This window comes from Fragaria vesca, unplaced genomic scaffold (assembly GCF_000184155.1).
Source record: "Fragaria vesca subsp. vesca unplaced genomic scaffold, FraVesHawaii_1.0 scf0513070, whole genome shotgun sequence".
Classification (NCBI taxonomy): Eukaryota; Viridiplantae; Streptophyta; class Magnoliopsida; order Rosales; family Rosaceae; genus Fragaria; species Fragaria vesca.
The window spans coordinates 97,198-118,779 of NW_004443442.1; the positions used below are offsets into that span (position 1 = coordinate 97,198).

A 21,582-nucleotide genomic window follows, 5' to 3' on the forward strand; every position below is an offset into this window, starting at 1 on the left:
TACTCTCTCTCTCTCTCTCTCTCTCTCTCTCTCTCTCTCTCTCTCTCTCTCCATCCAATTACACCCTTTCTTAACGCTTTTGAACCACCACATGGCCGGCGCCGGCATCCACCCCTACCACCAGCAATGGGCCTCGGCGACAGCCCCTCCTCCTCCCCCGACCGTCGTCCGTTGTCGCCACCGCGCCTCCACCTCTTCCTCACCGCCTCGTCGACAACCCCAACCGGCCCGCTAACGACGAGGTCTGCACCATTGGGGCGTCGGGAAGAAATCAGTTGGGAATGGGTTTGAGAGGAGGGAGAGAGCAGGGTTTGGGTCTCAGTCGAAGGCGGAAGAATCTGACAGCTGGGTGTCCAACAAGAGCTCGTTTTCGTCGTTCCGATCCAGCAGCGGCAACAAGTTTGAGCGGGAGAGGAAGGTCGGGTTTGCGTCGAATGGCGGTGGGGCTGATTCAGAGAGCTAGGGGAGGAAGAGGGAGGAGAGTAATGGTGGGGGTGGTTTCGAAAGAGAGAGGAAGGTAGGGTTAGGGTTCAATTCAAATGGCAGCGATGCCGATGCGGAGAGTTGGGGAAGGAGGAGAGAGGAGAGTAATGGTGGGACGAGGTGTACAGGGAGGCCGAGGCTGAATTTGCAGCCCAGGACATTGCCTGTGACTCTGCCGTCGAGAGAGAGAGAGAGAGAGAGAGAGAGAGAGAGAGAGAGAGAGAGAGAGAGAGAGAGAGAGAGAGAGGGGTAAAAAGGATTAAGTTTTTTGATTTTTTAGGTTTATGCTTTTGGGGTGTAATGAAGGCTGTAATTGAGGGAAAACCGTAACAAGGGCTATTTTAGTCATTTGAGTCGAGATTGATGTCATTTTGAAAGTTTAGGGATGAAACTAATTAAAAAAAAGAAGAGATATTAGACTAATTTTAGACCTAAAGTTCAGAGGAGTAAACTAAAATTTTTCTAAAACTTAAATAAGCCTCAGCAATATACATAAAACAAAGAAAAGACTGAGACTAAAGGTCAATAGGCAAAATACTTCTGAATCCGATAGAAGTAACATCAACACTATAAAGTCCTTTTCGCTTCAAAGAACTCATTGGGAAATTCTGAATCCTTTCATCCTGGGAAATTTCTAGAAGAAAATCATCCATTAAAGTTTCAAGAATAGCTGATACTTGAATTCTTTAAATTCTTGAAATTCCGGTTAGAGCCCACCGCCCAGCTATACCACCGAACAAACCCCGCACATGTGGTCCCCTGATCAGATTTAGGGTTAAATAACCCAAGGGAGGCACAATCCCCACTCAAACAATTCACTGGGCCTAACCAAATAAAAACCATTCGAAATCCAATCTTTTCTTCCCAGGAAATACTTTCACTTTTCCACATCAAACTGATCAATCAAAGGATTTTCAAAAACAACTTGAAATCCCTTTTCAAAAAGCAATTGGAATCTGCCCAGAAAAAGGCACTAACTCAAAACTTTCCTTTACAAGAAACAGAACTATAACATATCGGATCTTTATATAAAGATCAAAATAATAAAGCACGTTCAAGATTGCAATTTATAGCAGCAGCTGAAATTATCAACAAGAGTACATCTTCAATGGTGGAAGCACAAATGCAACCAATCAGGGAATGAAACTTTACTTTAAACAAACTCAAATAAGAAATGAACTTTCAGGACTTAGTGTGGAGCTTAAGGGAAACCAGATTCTCAGTACAAAACCAAATCATGATGTAAGTATCAATATAAACATGTATATGTAAGAAAACTTCGTTGCAACAACCAAGGTTTAGCAAGAACTGAACAAGACTACGAATATGATTTCTTGTGAACATGGAAATACTTTAGTCAAAGAACCTTATCATTACTACTTTGGCTCAGGAAAAGAACCTTTACAAATTTGGGTAAATGAAAGACTATCCAATATGACAGATTGATAAGATACAAGGAGTAATGATCAATAACAGAAACCATCGGTTTCTGAACAAAAGCTATAAGCTATGAGTATAAAAGGCTGAGAGGGAATGAGGCTCCAACAAGAGACATAAGTAAAGAGAAATCGGTCCAAAGACACCAGCTGTAGTGTCAACTTGGAATAATTAACCATGAACTCATTTTATGAGCAAATGACAAGGAATCACTTTCACAACAATCACTAGAAAGTCTACTATAATATTCAAAAAGAACAGAAATGAATTAGTTAAAATGAAGGTCCAAAGCTCAACAGAAAACAAGGAAGCATATTCAAAATTCTGGAACTTTACCAACTGTCCAGATCTCTTGTAGGCTAACAAGGAAGCAACATGTAAAAGTTTCTGAAAATTTGGACATTTAAAAGTCAGTTAAACGAATTTCCAAAGTGGCTGTGCAAAACTAAACAGTTTATGCAGAATTTATATCCTTCCTTTATGTAAAAGCTAAGAGTTATGAATACAATGTGTTTTGGACAAATCCTGCTTAAAGAACTTCTTGGAATGTCTATTTCGAAAGAAAACATAGCTCAGTTGAAACAATACTTGAAGATGATTCAGAAATTGATCTCAGAACTCGATAGGAACAACCGTAACTATTGATCAGTTGCTGCAATGAATAGAATCAAACAAGGTTCCACCAATACATATCCTTATCAAAATCGCATAGGAATTCATAGAGAATACATATCACAGCAATCACACCCAACACATATCAAACTAGAATCTAAGCTATAAGGAAGGTTTTGTTTTCCCTACCTCAAATCATAGCAACTAGCAGCCAAAATCTCCAAGCACACAAGCATCCAATAGACGACAGAAATCCAAACTCAGACGCAAATACCCAGCTTGTACCATAGCAATCCAGGTCCCCTAATTGAATTTCACAATACAAATCTTACTCCAATTTAATGGAAAACAGCTCAAACATGAAAACTAGTTTGAAAAGAGGAGATCGAACTTACAACAGTAAGCAGAAGGATAGATTCAGCTTCTTTAACAGTAGAATTCATGGGAAAATCTCTCCTCGTTTTCTTGTAAGCAAGTGAATGGGTTGTCGTTCCTTTAGAGAAAAAAGAAGAACGATCGAATTGGAAAAGAGCTGAAGGCTCTAGAGAAATGTAGAGAGAGAGAGAGAGAGCACGTGTACGGCTGGGAGTGGGAAACATAGCAAATAAATTTGATGGGTGGAGGGGGATTGACCAACGTGTCCCATAATTTTAGGGTGACTGGATGCTTCTACTACTAAGCTAGGTATTTAACACACACCCTTAATAATAACTAACAACCCACTCTAAATCCAAACCCAATTCTACATATATTATAACCCAAAACATGAAACATATTCCATGTAACGAAAATAAAATCCCTATTAAAATTTAATTTAAGTCTAGGTCATTACAACATGTCACGCTAAAATATGGCTGAACACGCGCGTCTTTTTCGCTCACGTTCGTCCGTGTGTAAAACGAGTCTTCCAGGCGCGTAGGTCGGTGGAGGCGTCGTCGCTGACGCAAGCCATAGCGTGGGCCTAGGCTGAGGTGGATCAATCTTGCTTAGGTTAGATCTCTCCCCAACAAAGTAACCTGTGATAGAAAATGAGATAACCCATTTCATAGGTGGATTGGTGTTTTTTTTGTCCGAGTTAGATTGCCTATGTGGCTTCTAACCTGGGTTGAATTTTTGTGGACAGGTGGACATGCTCTTAGTGAAGCGGTTCCCCAAGTGTATGATGCATTTTAGAAGGAGGAATTCTTACATAGGGCACTCGTGAGAAATTATTATTTGTACCCGAAATACCACATGTCTTATGTTCCCCTTTAATCTCATTGGTCAAAGTGTTTTATCCTTATTTCTGATTGATGTATTTAATTGCTTTTACTTCTTTTTTCACACCCTGCTGGTCCCCACATGAATCTGAGTTATATGATTGGCCGGATACACCACGTGATAGTGTAACATGGTATTCCGGGTACAAGGAATTATTACTCGAGCCTCAAGCAAATCGGCTTGCTGGCAAAGGCGCACCGAGACGGCATGATGAAGATGCTTGGAGTTGGAGATCGGTGCTCCTCCTTGTGGCTTGTTAGCGACGACGCACTGTTCCGTGGCTTGCCGGTGATGACGCACTCCTCCTCATGGCTTGTCGGCGAGTGACAGTGTAGAGAGAGAGAGAGAGAGAGAGAGAGAGAGAGAGAGAGAGAGATAGAGAGCTTTCAGAGATTGAGAGAGGAGAGAGATAGAGATAGAGATATAGAATTAAGGGTATGAGTGTCTTTTTAACCAATTTCATTGGAATGGGCTTATGAAACAGATTTTCATTGGACTTGACCATGATTTAATGATTTTTATGCAAATGATCATTATCCCTACATCAATTGGGTATATTTCTCAGTAGAGAACCCCATTTCTAGTTCCATCGACCACTTTCAATTACATCTTGAAGCCAAGCAGAACCAACCTCATGGCAATACTTAGTTTGCACCCTCATGGCAAGGTTCTTCTAGCAAGGGCATGGGCAATCTGATAGGTGCGCTTACGTACATGTTATCAAGAGACTATCAGACTCCCGCATCAAGCATCTCTCTAGTGTCACTTAGTTCAAGTCCAAACTTACCAAGACACGCAAAAACGTTCTCGAGTGATCATTACTCTAGAGGCTCCAAGCTGCCTACAAAATTGAAATTAAAATTGCGAAATTTGGAATTCATAATTACAGACTATGCTCGCGTTTGACGACCGGCCAACCGCACACTAGCCTTGCGGACACTCATGTTGAAATCTTGGATAAGCCACGCATCACACAAATGTTGTAGGAAATCTATGCCATCGATCGAGAGCGAAGCTGGATGGATCCCATTATCATCTATAAACTCCATGGTAAAACAAAGGCCAAGTGCTTGATCAACCAAGCCGTTGGCTACAGCTTACGATGGACAACTCAATCTATCATTGAACCTGAACTCAAATGCTTATTCTCGCTCAATGCAAACGTCTTCTGGATAAGATACACTCGAGGGCTTATGGCAATCACTCCGGCCGCTGATCGCTTGCATACAAAGATTTCGAGTATTATACTTCTAGCCAACAATGTGGGCAGATTCCAGAGAAGTGGTTGAAAAATGTGACAAATGCCAAGCTTTTGCAAATGAGCGCCACCCTCTAGCGGAGCCTTTATGCAGTTTAGTTGCTCCTTTGCAATATGGGTACTTGACAATTGACATCATATGCAAACTCCTTGAGTGCAAAAGAACAAAATACATCTTTGTCCTTGTCGAGTACTCCTCTAAATGGATAAAATTTGAGGCGCTCACGGCTATCACAACCACAAAAGTCATGAACCTCTTTTGGAAGAGCCTCTTCTGCTATTATGGCGTTCCATATGTAATTGTCACTGATAATGGTGCACATTTCAATAACAAAGAGGTAATTAGCTTCGCTGAGCACCAAGGAACTCGTATGATATTCTCTTCTTTACCACATTGAAACTGTCAAGTGGAAACATTAAACAAGATAATCAAAAGCTCCCTAAAATCCTAGGATACAAATTTGCTCCCCACCTTATTTCTCCACCTTCATCCCCACCTACCTACATACATGACACATGTCCCATTTTCTTTAATTCATCTAACCATGGTTAACAATATAAATCTAAATTATTTATTTAATTTAAGGACTAATTTCAGTTTACCCCCATCAACTTTAGGTCGATCATCATGTTAGTCATTCTTCTTTCAATTTCATCAAAAACAGTCCTCAACTCCCAATTTTTATCAGTCGCGCATGTCCAAACCTCCAATCTCCATCCAATTATTTTGTCAAGTGATGACTTGATATCAAGAAGAAAATCAAATTCTAAAAGTTACATTTCAGACCATTTTTTCCCATATTGATACACATCTTCGTTTCCATCACAATCCCCTAACCTTGGTGATTTTGGTGGGATTGAATGCAATTTGTCTATTTTTCATTTTTTATTTCTTCTTGATATCAAGTCATCACTTGATAGAGAAATTGGATGGAGATTGGAGGTTTGGACATGCGCGGCTGATGAAAATTGGGAGTTGAGGGGTGTTTTTGATGCAATTGAAAGAAGAAGGACTAACATGATAATCGACCTAAGTTGATGAGGGTAAACTGAAATTAATCCTTAATTTAAATTTGTAAGATTGGGTATTGGGTTTTAAGGTGTAAGGTTTTGGGTTTTAAGGTTTGGGGTTTGGGTTTTGAGTTTAGGGTTTAGGGTTTTAAGGTTTCGGGTTTCGGGTTTGAGGTTTAGGGCTTATTCTTTTATCATGATTAGACATAGTTAAGTAAAATCCTAAACTGTAAACCCTAAACACCAAACCCCAAACCCCAAACTTGAAAGGCCTAAACCCTAAACCTTAAACCCTAAATGCCCAATTTCTCAAATTTAAATTAAATAAATAATTGATATTGTTAACTATGGTTATGTGAGTTAAAGAAAACAGACATGTGTCATGCATTTAGGTGGATGGGGATGAAGGTGGGGAAGTAAGGATGGGGAGCAAATTTGTATCCAAAATCCTATGAGTCATTTGAACAATGTCCATAAAAGCAAGCTGTGAATCTTCGTTTACCATGATGTTTCAAGTTGAGGTTGTTTTTCCAGTCGAGCTTACTGAACCAAGTCCGAAGGTTAAAGGCTACGATCCTGAAATGAATGAAGATGGCCTCAACCTCGACCAAGACCTTCTCGAGGAGCGACAACATGCAACTCGCTCACATGCATCAGAAATATCGAGAAAAACCAAAGGGTCGCCCAGTTCTATAACAAATGTGTGCGCACTTGGCACTCAAATTGTGGGACTGGGAGATCAAGCAAGTGATTCCCCATCCCATGGACCCACCACAGAAAGGTCCATACCAAATTGTCAAAAAACCCAGTCCAGGCACATTCTACATCCAAGATGCACAAGCCAGGGTCCTAAAGCGACCGTGGAACACTGAGCATCTTCAATTGTACCACGCCTACTGTTTGCTCTTTGTGAATAAATTTGCTAGCTAGCTGATGCAAGTACTTGAATGAAATATATGCAACTACTAGAATCTAGTGAATAATAAATCTAGCTAGCATATAGATTTTTATCAAAATAGATTGTTAGTGACGTGGGTAAAACAAGTTAACCTACTAGAAAGAAGAAACACTAAAATTAGAGAAACAAAAACGTAGCAACACAAACGACTTGAATGTCACCATTAAAAATCAATGATAGAGAACAAGAATGTTGGTGGAACCACTGCTAAATATGTCTTCTGCACGCTTGAGTTTCACTAACGAGCTATACTGGTGCGCTCTTAAGCCGCGCACGTGAACACACATGCGGGAACCTTCTTTAACGAGCACGCTCCAGCTGTTAGCTCTTAAGAGCGCCTTTCCGGCTTTAAAAGAGATCCTTGGATCACTTGCTTAGGTATCTGCTACCTCTAGTCTTAACTAGATTCCATTTGCTTTCGCTACAGATCCTAAATTAAGCGTTGGAGAGGTAGCACTCAGATTTGTACGGGTGCCCTTCTGACTCGCTGTTCTCTTGCATACTTCCAAGGTAATGAAAACATTCCCATACTTGGCAGAATCTGGTTGAGAGAAATCCATGTACCAGCAAAGACAAAATCCCATCAATTTTCTTCCCATGAAAGGAAACCTAACCCTAATGTTGCTAGGTTATAACATTGAGTGTGCTACCCATTAGTGTAGTTGCTCAGAAAATTAAGTTTTTCCGAGTCAAAGCAGCAACAACAGCAAAAAAAAAAAAATGCATCTATTGCCACCCCACAAACTATTTTATTCATCCCACATTCTCTTCACACCCTATTTATATATTTTTTATTGTAAGTCTAAATTGTTCATCCATTTACAAATACCTAAAATATTATTTTCTCAATTCTACTTTGTTCACCCTACATTTTCTTCTCATCCTACATATATTATTAGACTTCTATACTTCTATTATACCCAAGTAATTATTACACGTTATTGAACGTGTTATTTTTTGTAAGATTTTGAACCGCTATAGAATCAGCATAGATGGTGCTGATTGTGCTTAGTTATTGGTCTTATGGTCTGCTTACATTTTTGAATGTTTAATTGGTTTCAATTAGTTAGTGTATAATTGGTTTGGATTTGGAAATCCTTCAAAAGACCATTACTTGGAAAAACCTTCAACGCCAATGAAAGAAAAGCAAATCGAATATAAGTGAGCGACTAAACATGTAAATGTATATTCAAAACCGACATGGGAAATAATGAGTAAAGAGATAGGTGAAATATCAACAAATGAAAAAAATATAAAAAAAAGAAATACAAACAGTTCACCTTATTTTCAGATTGAATGCTAACTTCTTCTGACTTTATAAAACGACTAAATATGATATATTATATTTATGAATGACGTGTTCATCCAAAATAATAGATAAAAAAAATAAAATTTATAATAACTTATTATCTTTTGATGTAATTTTACATTAGAGTATATTGATATTTCAATAAATCAAGAGATAAAGTGAAGTGGTGTAAAAAAAATGTGGCATAGGATGTGGCCGTGGGCGGTAAATAATAATAAAAAAGAAAAATATATTACATGCAGAGAGAGCCATGCAGACTCGGAGGAGCTCTACAGCCACAAGAATAGACGCAGGAACCTGGTGGGCCCCAGCAGCACCAGCAGCACCACATGTTTCTCCTGTCAAAATTCTATTTCTCTTGGTTTTGATACGCAGATCCAAACCCTTATCATCATCCTCATCCTCAGCTTTTGCCGGTGGCCATGAAAATTCAGTGCGATGTGTGTGAGAAAGCTCCGGCGACGGTGATCTGTTGCGCTGACGAGGCGGCCCTGTGTGCCAAATGCGATGTGGAAGTGCACGCAGCAAACAAACTCGCCAGCAAGCATCAGAGGCTTGTTCTTGAATCTCTCTCCAACAAGCTCCCTAGATGTGATATATGCCAAGTAAGATCGATCTCTTGTTTTACTTACTTCCACTAATTAATCCACTGGTCTGGGTCTCTCTCTCTCAATTATATGTTGTTGTTTATTAATACTGGCCGGGTGCTACTGCAGGATAAGGCTGCTTTTATCTTCTGCGTTGAAGACAGAGCCCTGTTTTGTCAGGACTGTGATGAATCAATTCATTCAGGAAATACCCTCTCTGCCTACCACCAGAGGTTCCTCGCCACCGGAATCCGCGTTGCTTTGAGCTCCGCCTGTAATAACAAGGACGCTCAAACATGTAGCTTAGACCCACCCAATCAAACTACTTCACACCTAGTTTCAACCAAACTGCCTAATTCTCTCTTCTCGCCTCCTTGGGCGGTTGATGACTTGCTCCAGTTATCAGATTTCGAATCTTCTGACAAGGTTCGTATTTTGTTTCATACTAGCTAGGTACCTACTGTCCAAGTTAAATAAGACTAGCTAGCTAGTACCCAGTTCATTGAAATGAAATGAGATGTTGCAAGTTAAACAACACTAGCTAGTACCCAGTTCAAATGGTAGATCAAGATACAATGTCTCGACATATTTGGAAAAGTGAACTCACTTGCATATGCTACTGACATTTCTAAAAAGAATTCAGATTTCCATATTATGGTCTTGAGTACTTCTGTTTCCATGTTTTCAATTGTTGTCATTTATGGAGTGGTGATTCATCTTTGAACTTGATTGTGTACGTTGGCGTTCCGGGTATTATTAATTCATATATGCTGTAAACAAGGTAGTACCTCATTCCGGGCTGTTCTTTGGTTCCTATCTGATCATGGAATGTATAATAATTCATGCTAAAAGTGTTGGTATTCCTTGCATCACTTCACTAAACTAAGAAACTCGTGTGTGTTCTTCACAGAAAGAGTCGCTTGAGTTTGGAGAGCTTGAATGGATGGCAGATATGGGTCTTTTTGGTGAGCAGTTTCCTCAGGAGGCTTTGGCAGCAGCTGAAGTACCTCAGCTTCCAGTATCACAATCTAGCAACTATACATCATATAGACCCCCGAAATCAAACAGTCCCTACAAGAAGCCTAGGATTGAAATCCCAGATGATGATGATGAGCATTTCACTGTTCCTGATCTTGGCATATTTTAGACATGTATCAACTGGATGTGTTAGTTGATAGGTTGATGAATTATGCATGTTTATACTTTGAGTGAATACATACTAATATGTATTGATGTATGTATGAAAGAATTTACCATGCACTTCATGATTTTAAGATCTTGAGGTAGTAAATTTTGTACTTTAGGGGACTTGCTTTCCCCTTCTGTGCTTTGTTTTACTGGATCCATTTATATGTAATCTTGCCTGCTTGGCAGTAAGACATATAATGAGAGAGGCACATGCCTGTTATGAAATACCAGGTGACAGTCGTGATTGATGCCTAAATTTCAGGTCAGCTGCTTCATAGGAAACTTATGTTTCTATCTAATTATTTTACTCGAATGTATATAGAAGGTGAAAATGTATGTTTTAGCACTTTTTTAGTTTTACCGTCCGTTTCTCACATATTTACTTACAAACTGTCTTTGTAGCAGGCTTTATTTAAATTATTAATTCAAAGTAAAATTGAATCTTTAGTTTGATGGGATAAGGGAAGAGCGCTCTTGGTCTACACCAAGATGGTTGGAATAAGCTAAAGATTAGGTTGGATGTAGAAAGAAGTGACCAATTATCTTGGCATGACCATTTGAATTAACAAGAAACTCATTTCTCATCCAAAGCCTTCTTGCCATGGCGAATACCTAGAAAGTAATTATAAAGATGGAGCATTTGGGAAACCAAGCAAACCAACAAGAGAAGTGTGAGCTAACTCAGTGCCTCCCTCCCTCTCACATCAGGAAGCCATGGGCAAGTTAATGTCTCTGTTTTGTCTGGTGTATTTCACATTATGTTCCACTCCATTGTTTACTAGTTCGCTAACACTGGAATCCGATATTCAAGTTCTTCGTGTGGTGAAGCGTAGCATAGATCCCAACGCCATCCCCCCAAATTCCTATCTCAGTAGCTGGGACTTCAAACTCGATCCATGCGAAACTACAGGCGGACAGTTCCTCGGAATCTTATGCAGTTTCCCTCTAGACAAATCCCCAAGCAGAATAACTGCCATTGATCTTGATGGTGCAGGCTATCAGGGTTTCCTAACATCAGCAGTTGGTAACCTAACCGAGCTCACCTTCATCAACCTCAGAAAAAACAACTTTCGAGGACCAATACCCAGGTCCATTTCCAATCTAAAGAAGCTCACTAGACTCTCACTGTCCAACAATTTCTTCACCGGCACCATTCCCTTGGGATTGAACACACTCAAGAAGCTAGAGTCTCTAGACATTTCGTTCAATGAGCTCTCTGGAACAATTCATCCCAGCATAGGTGGACTCCGAGGCTTGACATTCTTAAGCTTGTCCAACAATGGCTTCACTGGCAGAGTCCCAGACCTCTCGGGGTTATGGCAGCTCAAGACCTTAGATCTCAGCAGAAACCAGCTCCATGGAAATCTCCCAAATTTTCCAGTAAGCTTGAGAACACTGATTCTGAGCCAAAATCTGTTTTTAGGCCATCTTACACCTCTAAACAAACTCAGTAACCTCAGAGTGCTCGATGTGAGCGGCAACAGACTTTCAGGTGCCATCACTAGAGAATTTTTTACTTTACCCAAGGTCACTCAACTCAATCTCTCATATAACCACTTCACAAGATTGGAGGTAGTGAGATCTTTTGGACAAGAGGAGCTTCAGGTGCTCGATGCAAAAGGAAATCAACTGCGAGGCCATTTGCCTGTGAATTTGGTAACTCTGCAGAATCTAACAACAATCAACCTTTCCTACAACCAGTTTTTTGGTAAAATACCCGACGCATACGCATCAAGAGTTGGAGACTGGAGTGAACTATACTTGGATCACAACTTTTTGCTAGGAAAGCTTCCAGCGCAATTTGCCCAAGCAGCGCAGAGAATCCGGGGCAGTCTTTCATTCAACTGCCTGCGGTGTCCGGACAATGTTCCATTGTGCGAAGGCGGCCAAAGGAAAGTAGAAGAGTGTATTGGACGGCCAACCACCAGTGGGTAAGACCAGACGCCAACGCCAGGCAACGGAGTTTGCTTTTGTGTTCCTTTAGACGATGTTACTATTGAAATCTGAGAATTCATTCATTCCTAGACAGCTCGAATACACCTTGATCACCCATGAAGGAGTCAAAGGTTTAAACTTCCAGTAAACTAAATAATAATTAGTAATAATTTTTCTGAAAATTGGAAACCACTGGAATGCTTTATCCTGCAGTAATGAATTTCCCCTCTTACCCAGAATGCCAGTACACATGACAATTCCTTAAGAATCCCCAGCAATAAAAACACTCAAAAACTACAACTGATAAACCTGGGAGCGCAAAAGTCATCATCGCTTGAAACGAATACAAAGACAATTGTATACAATGTTTCAGAAACTGCTATAAACAATTTTTTCTTGATACAAAAGCAGTGGTCTTATATCAGCCAATTAACACTCACGTTACCGAGCCAAGTAAATACCGGGAACTGAGCCAAAGCAATGAAGAGCAGGAGATAATGGTGCTTGCTTGAATCATAACTCCTCACTTCTGCAAAGAGGACTCTCTTCATAGTCTTCACTAAGAACACTCCCATGCATACACAGGTCCAAAGCATCAAAAAATAGTACGAGTAATTCCACATAATCCGTCCAAGCACAGCCAAGCACAACCCTGTGAAAGTATACCCAGCATATGCCACTAGGTCTAGCAAGGGTGCCTCACCACTACCCAATAAAAACAACGTGACTTTCAGAATTATAACTTGCACAAGCCAGCCAAGCAATCCCTTGATGAATAACCAGTTTAAAGCCTCAGGGCTGAACCTGGTACAAAGGAAAAACAATTCAAGAAATTATGAGTATTAAAATCCGAATGCAAGCATCTTCATTTAATTCATCTACAGCGTCTTCATTTAGTAAAGCACAGTGCATCGACTAGTCGTCTTTATCAGTATGCCAAATACCGGTAAAAGGGATGTTTGGTTCTCTTTTCAATAGACCTGCTAATTTCCCAAAGTGATATACAACTGACAGTTTAAGTCAAAGGACGTAGCAAGTGACTTTTTTGAAGCTTGAACACCATCTAATATTTTGAAAGCAATTATTTTGGACCTTAATAAAAGATACTGTTTAGATTTTACCCGCAAGTTTTGATGTAAAATATATCTAGGAGCTGAGTTACACCAGGCCCAAAAACATTCAGCAAATGAAATCAATTTAAAGATTTAATTTTCTAATTTTTACATTTTTTATATCAATACCAAAAAATAATGTTATACAATAGTAATTATATATAGCTCTCAGTGGCGATTTGACAATAAATACACATCAAAATAGATTTTCACTTATTTATCTCATATATCTTCATGTAGGGAGAACAGAGATAAAAAGTACAGAGTAATGGTAGAAGCATCATCAGCAAAGGGGAAATAATTACAGCATATCTACTGAGAGAGGAATACTGATGTTCATTCCCAACTAATGAATTATCATCACGGAACCAACTAGATTGTAAGAGGATAGTACAAGTAGTATTTTCAAAAGACTTACTTCCCATGACGACCCAATGAGAAGCCAGCTAAAACCACATAGGTACCAAATGCCATAAAGGGGATGTATAGGTCAGGTGCATTGATATCATATATTGGGGGTTTATAAGAAAGTCTGCCTCCTACTGGCTCAGTTATCCGTGTCCAATGACCCTGAAACAAAAGGGTTGCGGATGGGTGTGAAGCAGTGAATTCTAAGGCATGAATATAACTAAACAATAAAAAAACAAGATGTGGTTAGCTCTTACCCTGTGCAGAAATGGAAATAGAACAACCTTCAATTTGTTCCTCACATACTGATCATTCACTTGGAAGTAATACTGAGGATCAGAGAAATATCTACTAATCTGCTCATTTAAGCAGAAGATATCAGAATCAGGGTGAATCACTTTAAAGAAAATAACAAACTTGCAGCATCAGAAGAGCTTTTGTTAACATTTAAGAAGTAAGGTTTAGTAACGTTAATTTTAGTCATTCATAAAATTTGATTAAATAGCATTCATAATATACCTTTTACAAATTGGGCATCAGGTTACCAACCTAGTTAAACATGAACTATCAACCTTTTGCTACGTAAGGGTTGCGAAGCATGAATAATGAAAATAAATAAATAAGAGAAACACCAAATCAAATTCGTTCAAAAGCGATCATCCAATACCCTCTTCATCGTAACAAAAAGAGAAGTCAAACAAAATGTACATAATTGTTAATCCCATCCCATATTATTATGACACCATGCAGAATAAAAGCGTGAGAAGAATTTCAAGATCATGGATCAGGTAAGTTGAACCGAAACAGGCAGTGAACAGTTAACGGAAATTGTAAAGAGCCTTGGAGTACTGCTTACATTGCTTTGTACATAGTCAGAGCTTGATCCTAGAATTTTCTCTCCATAGGCACCCAATCCACCTCGGATAAGTCCTGAACCAGCGCCATAAAAGGTATTTCCGAAGGGATTAGGCTGGGGATTTGCAGGCTGGGCTCCCACATTATTGTACATTTCTGTATCCAGAACACGCAACCAAAGTTACTTATTCAAACATGAATTCATAATTCTACTATCAAGCAACAACCTGAAGAATAATTGCAATTAAGAAAATCAATCAAACCTGAAGCAAAATCGATGGGCGAACGCGAAGCGAAGCTTCAGTCTTCTCTCCCTGTATGCATCACTATTTAATTAATATTTCAAAAGAAAATAACAGAGAGAAGAGCAGATCTGGAATTGAACGTACCGTCGATTCAGCAGACAAGAACTCCGGCCAAGAGATCCGAAATCCAGGTCTATCACGTGACCCCACGTGCTTCTGCTCTTGTTTCCTTTCTTTTTCTTCTCTTTCACACTTCACACGCTCTATTTAACTCGGGCTTCTCATTTTCTCCGTTGCATCATCTACCCAATCCGTCTGCGCCACGTGGCAATATATTTTTTTAAATTTTCTTTTCTGGATTAGAGAAGTGTCGAAACAATTTGATTTCGATTAGATTAAATAACAGCATATGTCTCAAATTCCTCCTCACCGGCGTTCGCCACCATCCCAATGGCCTTAGTCGCCATCCTAGCGGTCTAATTGATCCCAGTAGCTCTAGTCAATCTCATTGACTCCAACCGACAGGCGTACCCGCAACGCGACCCAAAGACGCTTTTCAGATTTTCTAACAATACGATCTAACGTTACCCAACATCGATGTCTACTAGTACAATCATTGATCATAACAACGCTATCCATAATCAATTGAAGTTTGCTCGTCAGATTCCTTCGTCGACGATGTCCAATTAGGGAGGCAGACCTCCTGACGAGGTGATGCTAACAAGAGGAAAGATGGGTCTCTTGGACTTGGTTATTCCGCCTCATTTGACAATCCTGAGGCTTGTGAGGGAGAGGCTAGCCCTAATAATAAGGGCAAGGAGCTAGGTAGCGTAGTTCTTGTTTCCTAACCAAGGGATTTGATGGAAACTTATCTCGATTTTATTTCTTAGGCAACTAGTATATCCTTCATAGGGAATTAGGTTGTGGTAGTTGGAAATCATTTGTAGTAGGTTTGATTTGTGCTTATTTACAGGGAGGGTTACCTATCTTTTGTAAGGTTTGTTACCCATGAGTTTATCAGAATAAGCGATATCTGATGTATGAGTCTTCTGGCCGAGGATAATCAATGGAACTATCCATCTTAAACTTGGGAAGAAAAAAAAAAGGGAGTAAGTTTACCTCCTCATGAAACGGTATTAGATTTTCATCCAGCAAGCTTCTGAATTTGAGAATGAGCTCAGAAGTATTAATAAGATCTTTCTAAATATTTACCAAAAATTATTAGGTCTATGAGTAATACCTAGACAACATGAAATAGATCTTTAATATACAAGTGAAGATTAGATGAAAAGTAGATGACATGTTTGTGACAGTACCTGTTGGCCAGAGCTTCGGCAAAGTTGGTCAGAACTTTCAAGATATTAGTAGCCGCTGAATGAGAAGTTTTACGGAACCAGTTTTACGGAATTGCGGAAGGAACAATCATTCAGTGTAGAAACACTACGACTACGAAGCTGAGTTTACCTGGGAAGTAGAATAAAATAACCTACCTTCTAAATACGGACTTCACTTCGCCTGGGTTATACTTCCTGGTCATAACCAAGACGATACTTATGACTTGATTTTCATACAGAAGGAAGTCAAGGAACAGTCTCGGAGGTTTGAATTATTTAGGAACAAATGAAACTAAAGTAGGACAATGCTACAGATCTCACATTAGGAAAATCAATTATGTCCGCTTAAACACCTCTAAACGAAATCAGTAGTTGACAGAGGAAAAAAAAAAAGAATAAAAAAACCTCCAGTACTCGGTGCTGAAACCGATAATAGATAATAGGCTTCAACTTAGACAAAATGCCCAGAAGGTACAAGTCATCAGAGAGAATTTTCACCATAACATTTAACAGTAAATACAAAAGCATAAATATATCACTATTTTACAATCATTGTGATCAAGCTCCCAATAAAGCACGTGAAGCCAGCACCCTGATTGTCAGAAGATGTAGTCTGGCAGCTGGAGGGGAAAGCGTGCAGCCGGAACTCTAAATCTGCTGCCTTTTGGGTCCGCCAACCTAATGAAACAAACAGAATGAGCAATTTCAGTTCAGTAAAGCCTTTCAACAAATGGACAGGAAATGAGCTAGTCTATATTTGTTGCAAGGAAGTTTGATGGACAAGGATCATCATCATGTAATAATCTGCCATGTAGAACATTCTCAAACATCACTACTTTGATATGATAGAATCTGTTGCTCTGTAGCCCAAATTAATGACACAGATTTCGGACTAAACCTAATCTTGCTACATTGCTGTTAAGCTCATTCTAACAAAGACATCAGTCATCAAAACCTTCTAAACTGTTGGTGGACTTTTCTTTTCCACATACTTGATTTGTGAGCAAAACCTTGCGTCAAAACTGAGAGACGGAAAGAAAGACCCCAAAATAAAAAATGAATAAATAAATAAACAAAATTCTTATTCCCCAGTATAATGCAAACAGAAGAAAACTGTTCCCAAGAACACCTTGGTCCAATGTAATGGCAAGATGCTTTCGGATTCCACAAAATTCTTTTATTTCTTTAATTATTTTTTGTTGCACCCATTTTTTAGGAAGAAAAGTAAGAGTGGTATAATATGCATACATAACTTATATATTAAGCGAACTTCATCTTAAAATGGTTGAATTTATGCTTCATATTCATGCCATGGTTTATTGACATGCAGAAGAAAACAATCTTATCAAAAGAGGGTAAAACAGGAAGTACAGACATTGACCACAAAAAGCGGTAACAAAATTATTAGAAAATCTACTTTTTTCTTTTTGCTGTAATTCATTGTTTGTTTACTATTTACATTTCTTTGAGAGAAAATGAAAGACCAAATGGCACACACGGAGTTCGTGTCAAGGGGCTAATATGTACTAAAAACATTTAAATGGGTAAAGATTCTGTACCTGCCCGGGACAAACATGAAAGAACCTTCTATAGAACCCGAGGAAGATGGCAGAGGCGTGCAACTCTCATATACAAATTCTTGCTCACCTGGACACAAGAGAGGATACTGCAACCAAATAAAGAAGTTAAGAATTCTGAAAGCAATATATTCTCTTCTTTTTCATATTTTGGCACCATAAGTACTAGAATCCTGAGATCTTCAATATTAAATTTTTATTTTTCGAAGAAACATTTTAGATTTTCTAACAGAATTCCAACATTAAATTTTTAACATTAAATTCTCAAAGAGACATAGTCAAAAAAATACAATATTCATTGCCAAAAGAATGCATAGCTACACTCCAGCTTTCCAATTTAAGATGATACTTAAAAGAGGGATGTCCTTGAAATCTAGTGAGACGAATGGCCATAGTGCCACCTAGAGGCGAAGCTGCAACCCATTGGTTCAATCTGGTGAATGCAGTTGTGTTTTAGTTATGGGCATAGAAAGCCCCTACAATTTCTTAAAGTTCCTTCATCCACCCAAAGATTGCATGAAAATCAAAACTTTATCTTCCACCACCCAAGGAATTTACTGATAGTGGGAATTAATATCTAATACAATTGTTTTTGACCCAATTACTTAACATGTTGAGGTTCACCTGATCTAAAGGATTTTAATATTGGCTTATAATCTTTTGGCCGATAACAAAAGACAACTCCAGATTGTTACAATGTATCATGCCAACAATAAAGAACCACAACATCGGTTGTCATAGATTACTAACCAAGGTAATAGTTGTAAATAATTAAATATAGAACTCAGACTCAACCTCTAGGCTGACAGTCCACAATTATCCTTGATATTCAGGATCAATTTTTTGTGGTTGTGAATACTCAATTACTGATCCACCAAACAACACTTACACCCATTCATATAACCCTAGTTTAATCAAATTCGGCACAAACTAAAATGCTTGGTACACATTAGGCTGTAGCTAACAAATTCAACTTAAACTTGTAATATCTTACGAACAAGAAGTACACATAAAATTATCAAAGGAATTATAAGTTACACATATGTTGGAAAAAAATTATTTTTCAATTTTTTTTTTGGTATGAGAAACATACATTCATGATCGGAGAAGTGTCCACTGGCCTACGTGCTCTATCAATTTTTAACAACAAATGTTGGTAATAAAATTTCAATCAGTAAAATAAGCAATTTTCCCTAGATATCAGAAGAATAGGAGATGTCCTTTGAAATATGTTTTGAAGGCTCACTGAAAACCCCCTTGGAAGATCATGATATTTCTCATATGGATAAAGGACATGTGTAGGATTGTCAAATCTAAAATAGTTTGGAAGAATTACACAGAAAACGTAAATGACATGGTGAAACCGTACCTTTCCTATAACAGCCTCTCCATTAACATTAGCTACCACAACATCATAAGCACGAATGACCCAGTGCCTTGAAAGCAGTTGGCAAGAGTTAAATGTCATTCCATTGATGCCACATCCTTCAGGCAGAAGCGACATGCGGATCGAATAGGAAAAATAGTACCTCTGGGTGTTATCTTGAAGGTTAGAAAACTCCGGGACAAACACCGAAGAACAACGAACCTGAGTTAAAAATCATAGAGGATAATTTTCAAATGAAAAGTAACATGTTGATGGTAGTAGCTTTTGCAATTGCATTCAGCATAAATTTGGAAAAAAGAAAAAAAGAAAAAAAAAACTGAAGTTATTTGGAGGAATCAGACCTTGTAAGCTGAAAAAATTTGAAGAACAGAGCTATAAATGTGATGTATAGGCAGTATAGCATATCATGTCTAACAAGTTTAAAATATAATACGAACCAGTAATTGGAGTTGGAGAGATTGCAAGGTAATAGATTGGATCCAGCTTTGCCTGGTAGTCATACCTAAAACTGATGCCTAAGGTATGTATAACTTAGATTGGATCCAGCTTTGCCTGGTAGTCATACCTAAAACTGATGCCTAAGGTATGTATAACTTAATAACAAATGACACCACCATCTGCCATTTTAAGGAAAACTGTGGGTTTCATGACTTAAACTGAGTTGCTATAAAGACTATGAGCCGGTTATTACCATGGCAACAGAAGTGAACCTTTTGATTCCACTATTCATTAATCACTAACATGACTTCCATATATACCCATCTTGCGCCAGGCATGAAAGAAACACAAGAAGGAAACTATATCACAATTTCCAGGAGATACACAAAGTAGCAAAAATGCTCACCTGTACCCCATTTGTTACGGCAGTGGAACAGAGAGGGGATTCCTCTGGAAACTGACTGATGCTTCTCATAGCTTCTTGTTCACGGAGTCTAATGATTCCATTTTCTAGACGGCGGTAGTGTTCTTCCAACCAAAGAAGCATGCCATCTTGTTGTTGATCACCATTGTGATCATGAACTGAATTAAGTAACGCATTGGGTACACAGGGAAGCATTTCAGCATCAGGCAGAAGGTTGGCGGTACCGACATAGAGCTGGCCAGTTGTACAGTTGAGGAAAAACAACTTTTGGCTATAAGTAGAAGAAGAAGAAGCCACAACAATATAATCTGGTGTGGCTGAAAAGCCTAGCTTTGGCATGACATGCTTAGTTTCTAAGACTATTTGATGTAAAGGCAACAAGGAGACATTGACGAGGTGGTTATAAAAAGAGTAACCACCAATAAGGCCCAGTAGAGAATCGTGTAAATCTTGACCGTCATGAAAACGATAGAGAATCCTTGTAGGGAGAGGAAGTTTGACTTTCAATTGGGTCTCCAAGTGTTGAATGTCAGCCTCTGATGCACCCTTGTTGAGGGAAGAGTGAGCCTCTGGAAAATGAAGAGAGAGCCAGTTTGTGATTTTGGCCCAACACCTCTTGGCTCGCTTTACAAGGGACCATGGGTACATGCTGAAAGATTCCCGCCACAAACCATAACTGGCCTGAACAATCAAATTGAAATTGAAATAGAAATAGAAATAGAAATTGAAATTGAAATAGAAAAAGAAATAATAGGACCTGACCTTGAAAGACGGGGCAAGGTTGCCATGAGGATCCAAGGGTTGGTGGAGGTGGAGGTCCTGGGCACAGAAATGGGACCAAAGAGGGTCTTCAGAGGCGGAAGCTCTGAGTTGCTTGCTCACGCAGGCTGCTCTCGCCGACTCTTCAGCTCCTAACTTGCGCAGGATTATGTGTAGCGCTAGATCTCCCACTGCCTCCAAACCCATCTCTCTCTCTCTCTGCTCTCGCTCGCACCTTTTCTTTTCTTATTTTCTTTTTTTTCTCTTAATAAGATTGGGGATGTTTTCACTTTTCAGTTAAATATAAACACAAAAAACATTGGGCTTTTTGGTTTCATACTTATTTGGTATTGAATTTTATACTTAAAGAAATTCCGTGGTGGTCATCTTCGAAATGTTAGTGATTTATTTGTAGTTTAAATTGTTTTGAGGTACTTCTTTGTCATACTTTTTTACTTTTTTTTTTTTTTTTCTTTTTAGAATATCAATAACGGTATCCTCAAAGGCTTTTTAATGCTCAGAGACTAATCCGCGTGGAAAGATCTTGTCTAAACGCTTCCTCCTTGCCACCAACCTGAGATTCGAACCTGGGTATAGAGATTCCACACATAAACTTTTATGAACTCGACTACATGTGGTGGTTACTTTCTTTTACTTATAATGTACTTACAGAAGAGTTTCCTCCTATTTTAGAAAGCTTGTGATTGTCACCCTTTCAAAAAAGAAATCTCAGTGCCGTTTATCATTCAAACAAACGACAAGATTGTGGATATGATATATAGAAATAGGTCTCCTCATTAGACATCCAATGTCTTGATTAAATAGTTTGAACCTTCATTTAGTACTACTCTACAGCAACACACAGAGTACAATCGTCCTTCCAATTTAAGTCCCATCGTAACGATTTTTTGTTAAATCCACAAAACCATTCATTAATCCACGCAAATGTTACAAACATTGGTATCCATAAAGATTGACTCCATGAAACACTCATTTTCGATACAA

General features: G+C 38.9%; 4 protein-coding genes across 4 annotated transcripts; 2 read left to right on the forward strand and 2 right to left on the reverse strand.

The window, feature by feature from the left end:
• The first annotated feature begins 8,591 nt into the window (after positions 1 to 8,591).
• On the forward strand, positions 8,592 to 10,324 carry LOC101308833 (salt tolerance protein-like). Its single transcript, XM_004309761.1, has 3 exons — positions 8,592 to 8,933; positions 9,045 to 9,341; positions 9,826 to 10,324. Exons 1-3 carry the CDS (start codon positions 8,751 to 8,753, stop codon positions 10,060 to 10,062), a joined length of 717 nt encoding a protein of 238 aa, XP_004309809.1. The 5' UTR covers positions 8,592 to 8,750; the 3' UTR covers positions 10,063 to 10,324.
• Positions 10,325 to 10,817: 493 nt separating this feature from the next.
• On the forward strand, positions 10,818 to 12,038 carry LOC101293456 (probably inactive leucine-rich repeat receptor-like protein kinase At2g25790-like). The gene has a single exon (XM_004309791.1). The coding sequence runs from the start codon at positions 10,818 to 10,820 to the stop codon at positions 12,036 to 12,038; it is 1,221 nt and encodes a 406-aa protein (XP_004309839.1).
• Positions 12,039 to 12,171: 133 nt separating this feature from the next.
• LOC101308248 (protein YIF1B-B-like) lies at positions 12,172 to 14,901 on the reverse strand. Its single transcript, XM_004309759.1, has 6 exons — positions 14,803 to 14,901; positions 14,677 to 14,727; positions 14,415 to 14,569; positions 13,816 to 13,914; positions 13,569 to 13,720; positions 12,172 to 12,842 (listed from the first exon to the last, which is right to left on the reverse strand). Exons 3-6 carry the CDS (start codon positions 14,565 to 14,567, stop codon positions 12,455 to 12,457), a joined length of 792 nt encoding a protein of 263 aa, XP_004309807.1. The 5' UTR covers positions 14,568 to 14,569; positions 14,677 to 14,727; positions 14,803 to 14,901; the 3' UTR covers positions 12,172 to 12,454.
• Positions 14,902 to 16,422: 1,521 nt separating this feature from the next.
• On the reverse strand, positions 16,423 to 20,847 carry LOC101307954 (F-box protein SKIP16-like). The gene is made up of 5 exons (XM_004309758.1): positions 20,581 to 20,847; positions 19,801 to 20,499; positions 18,939 to 19,157; positions 17,552 to 17,658; positions 16,423 to 16,670 (listed from the first exon to the last, which is right to left on the reverse strand). The coding sequence occupies exons 1-5, from the start codon at positions 20,782 to 20,784 to the stop codon at positions 16,592 to 16,594; spliced, it is 1,308 nt and encodes a 435-aa protein (XP_004309806.1). The 5' UTR covers positions 20,785 to 20,847; the 3' UTR covers positions 16,423 to 16,591.
• Between the last annotated feature and the right edge of the window lie 735 nt (positions 20,848 to 21,582).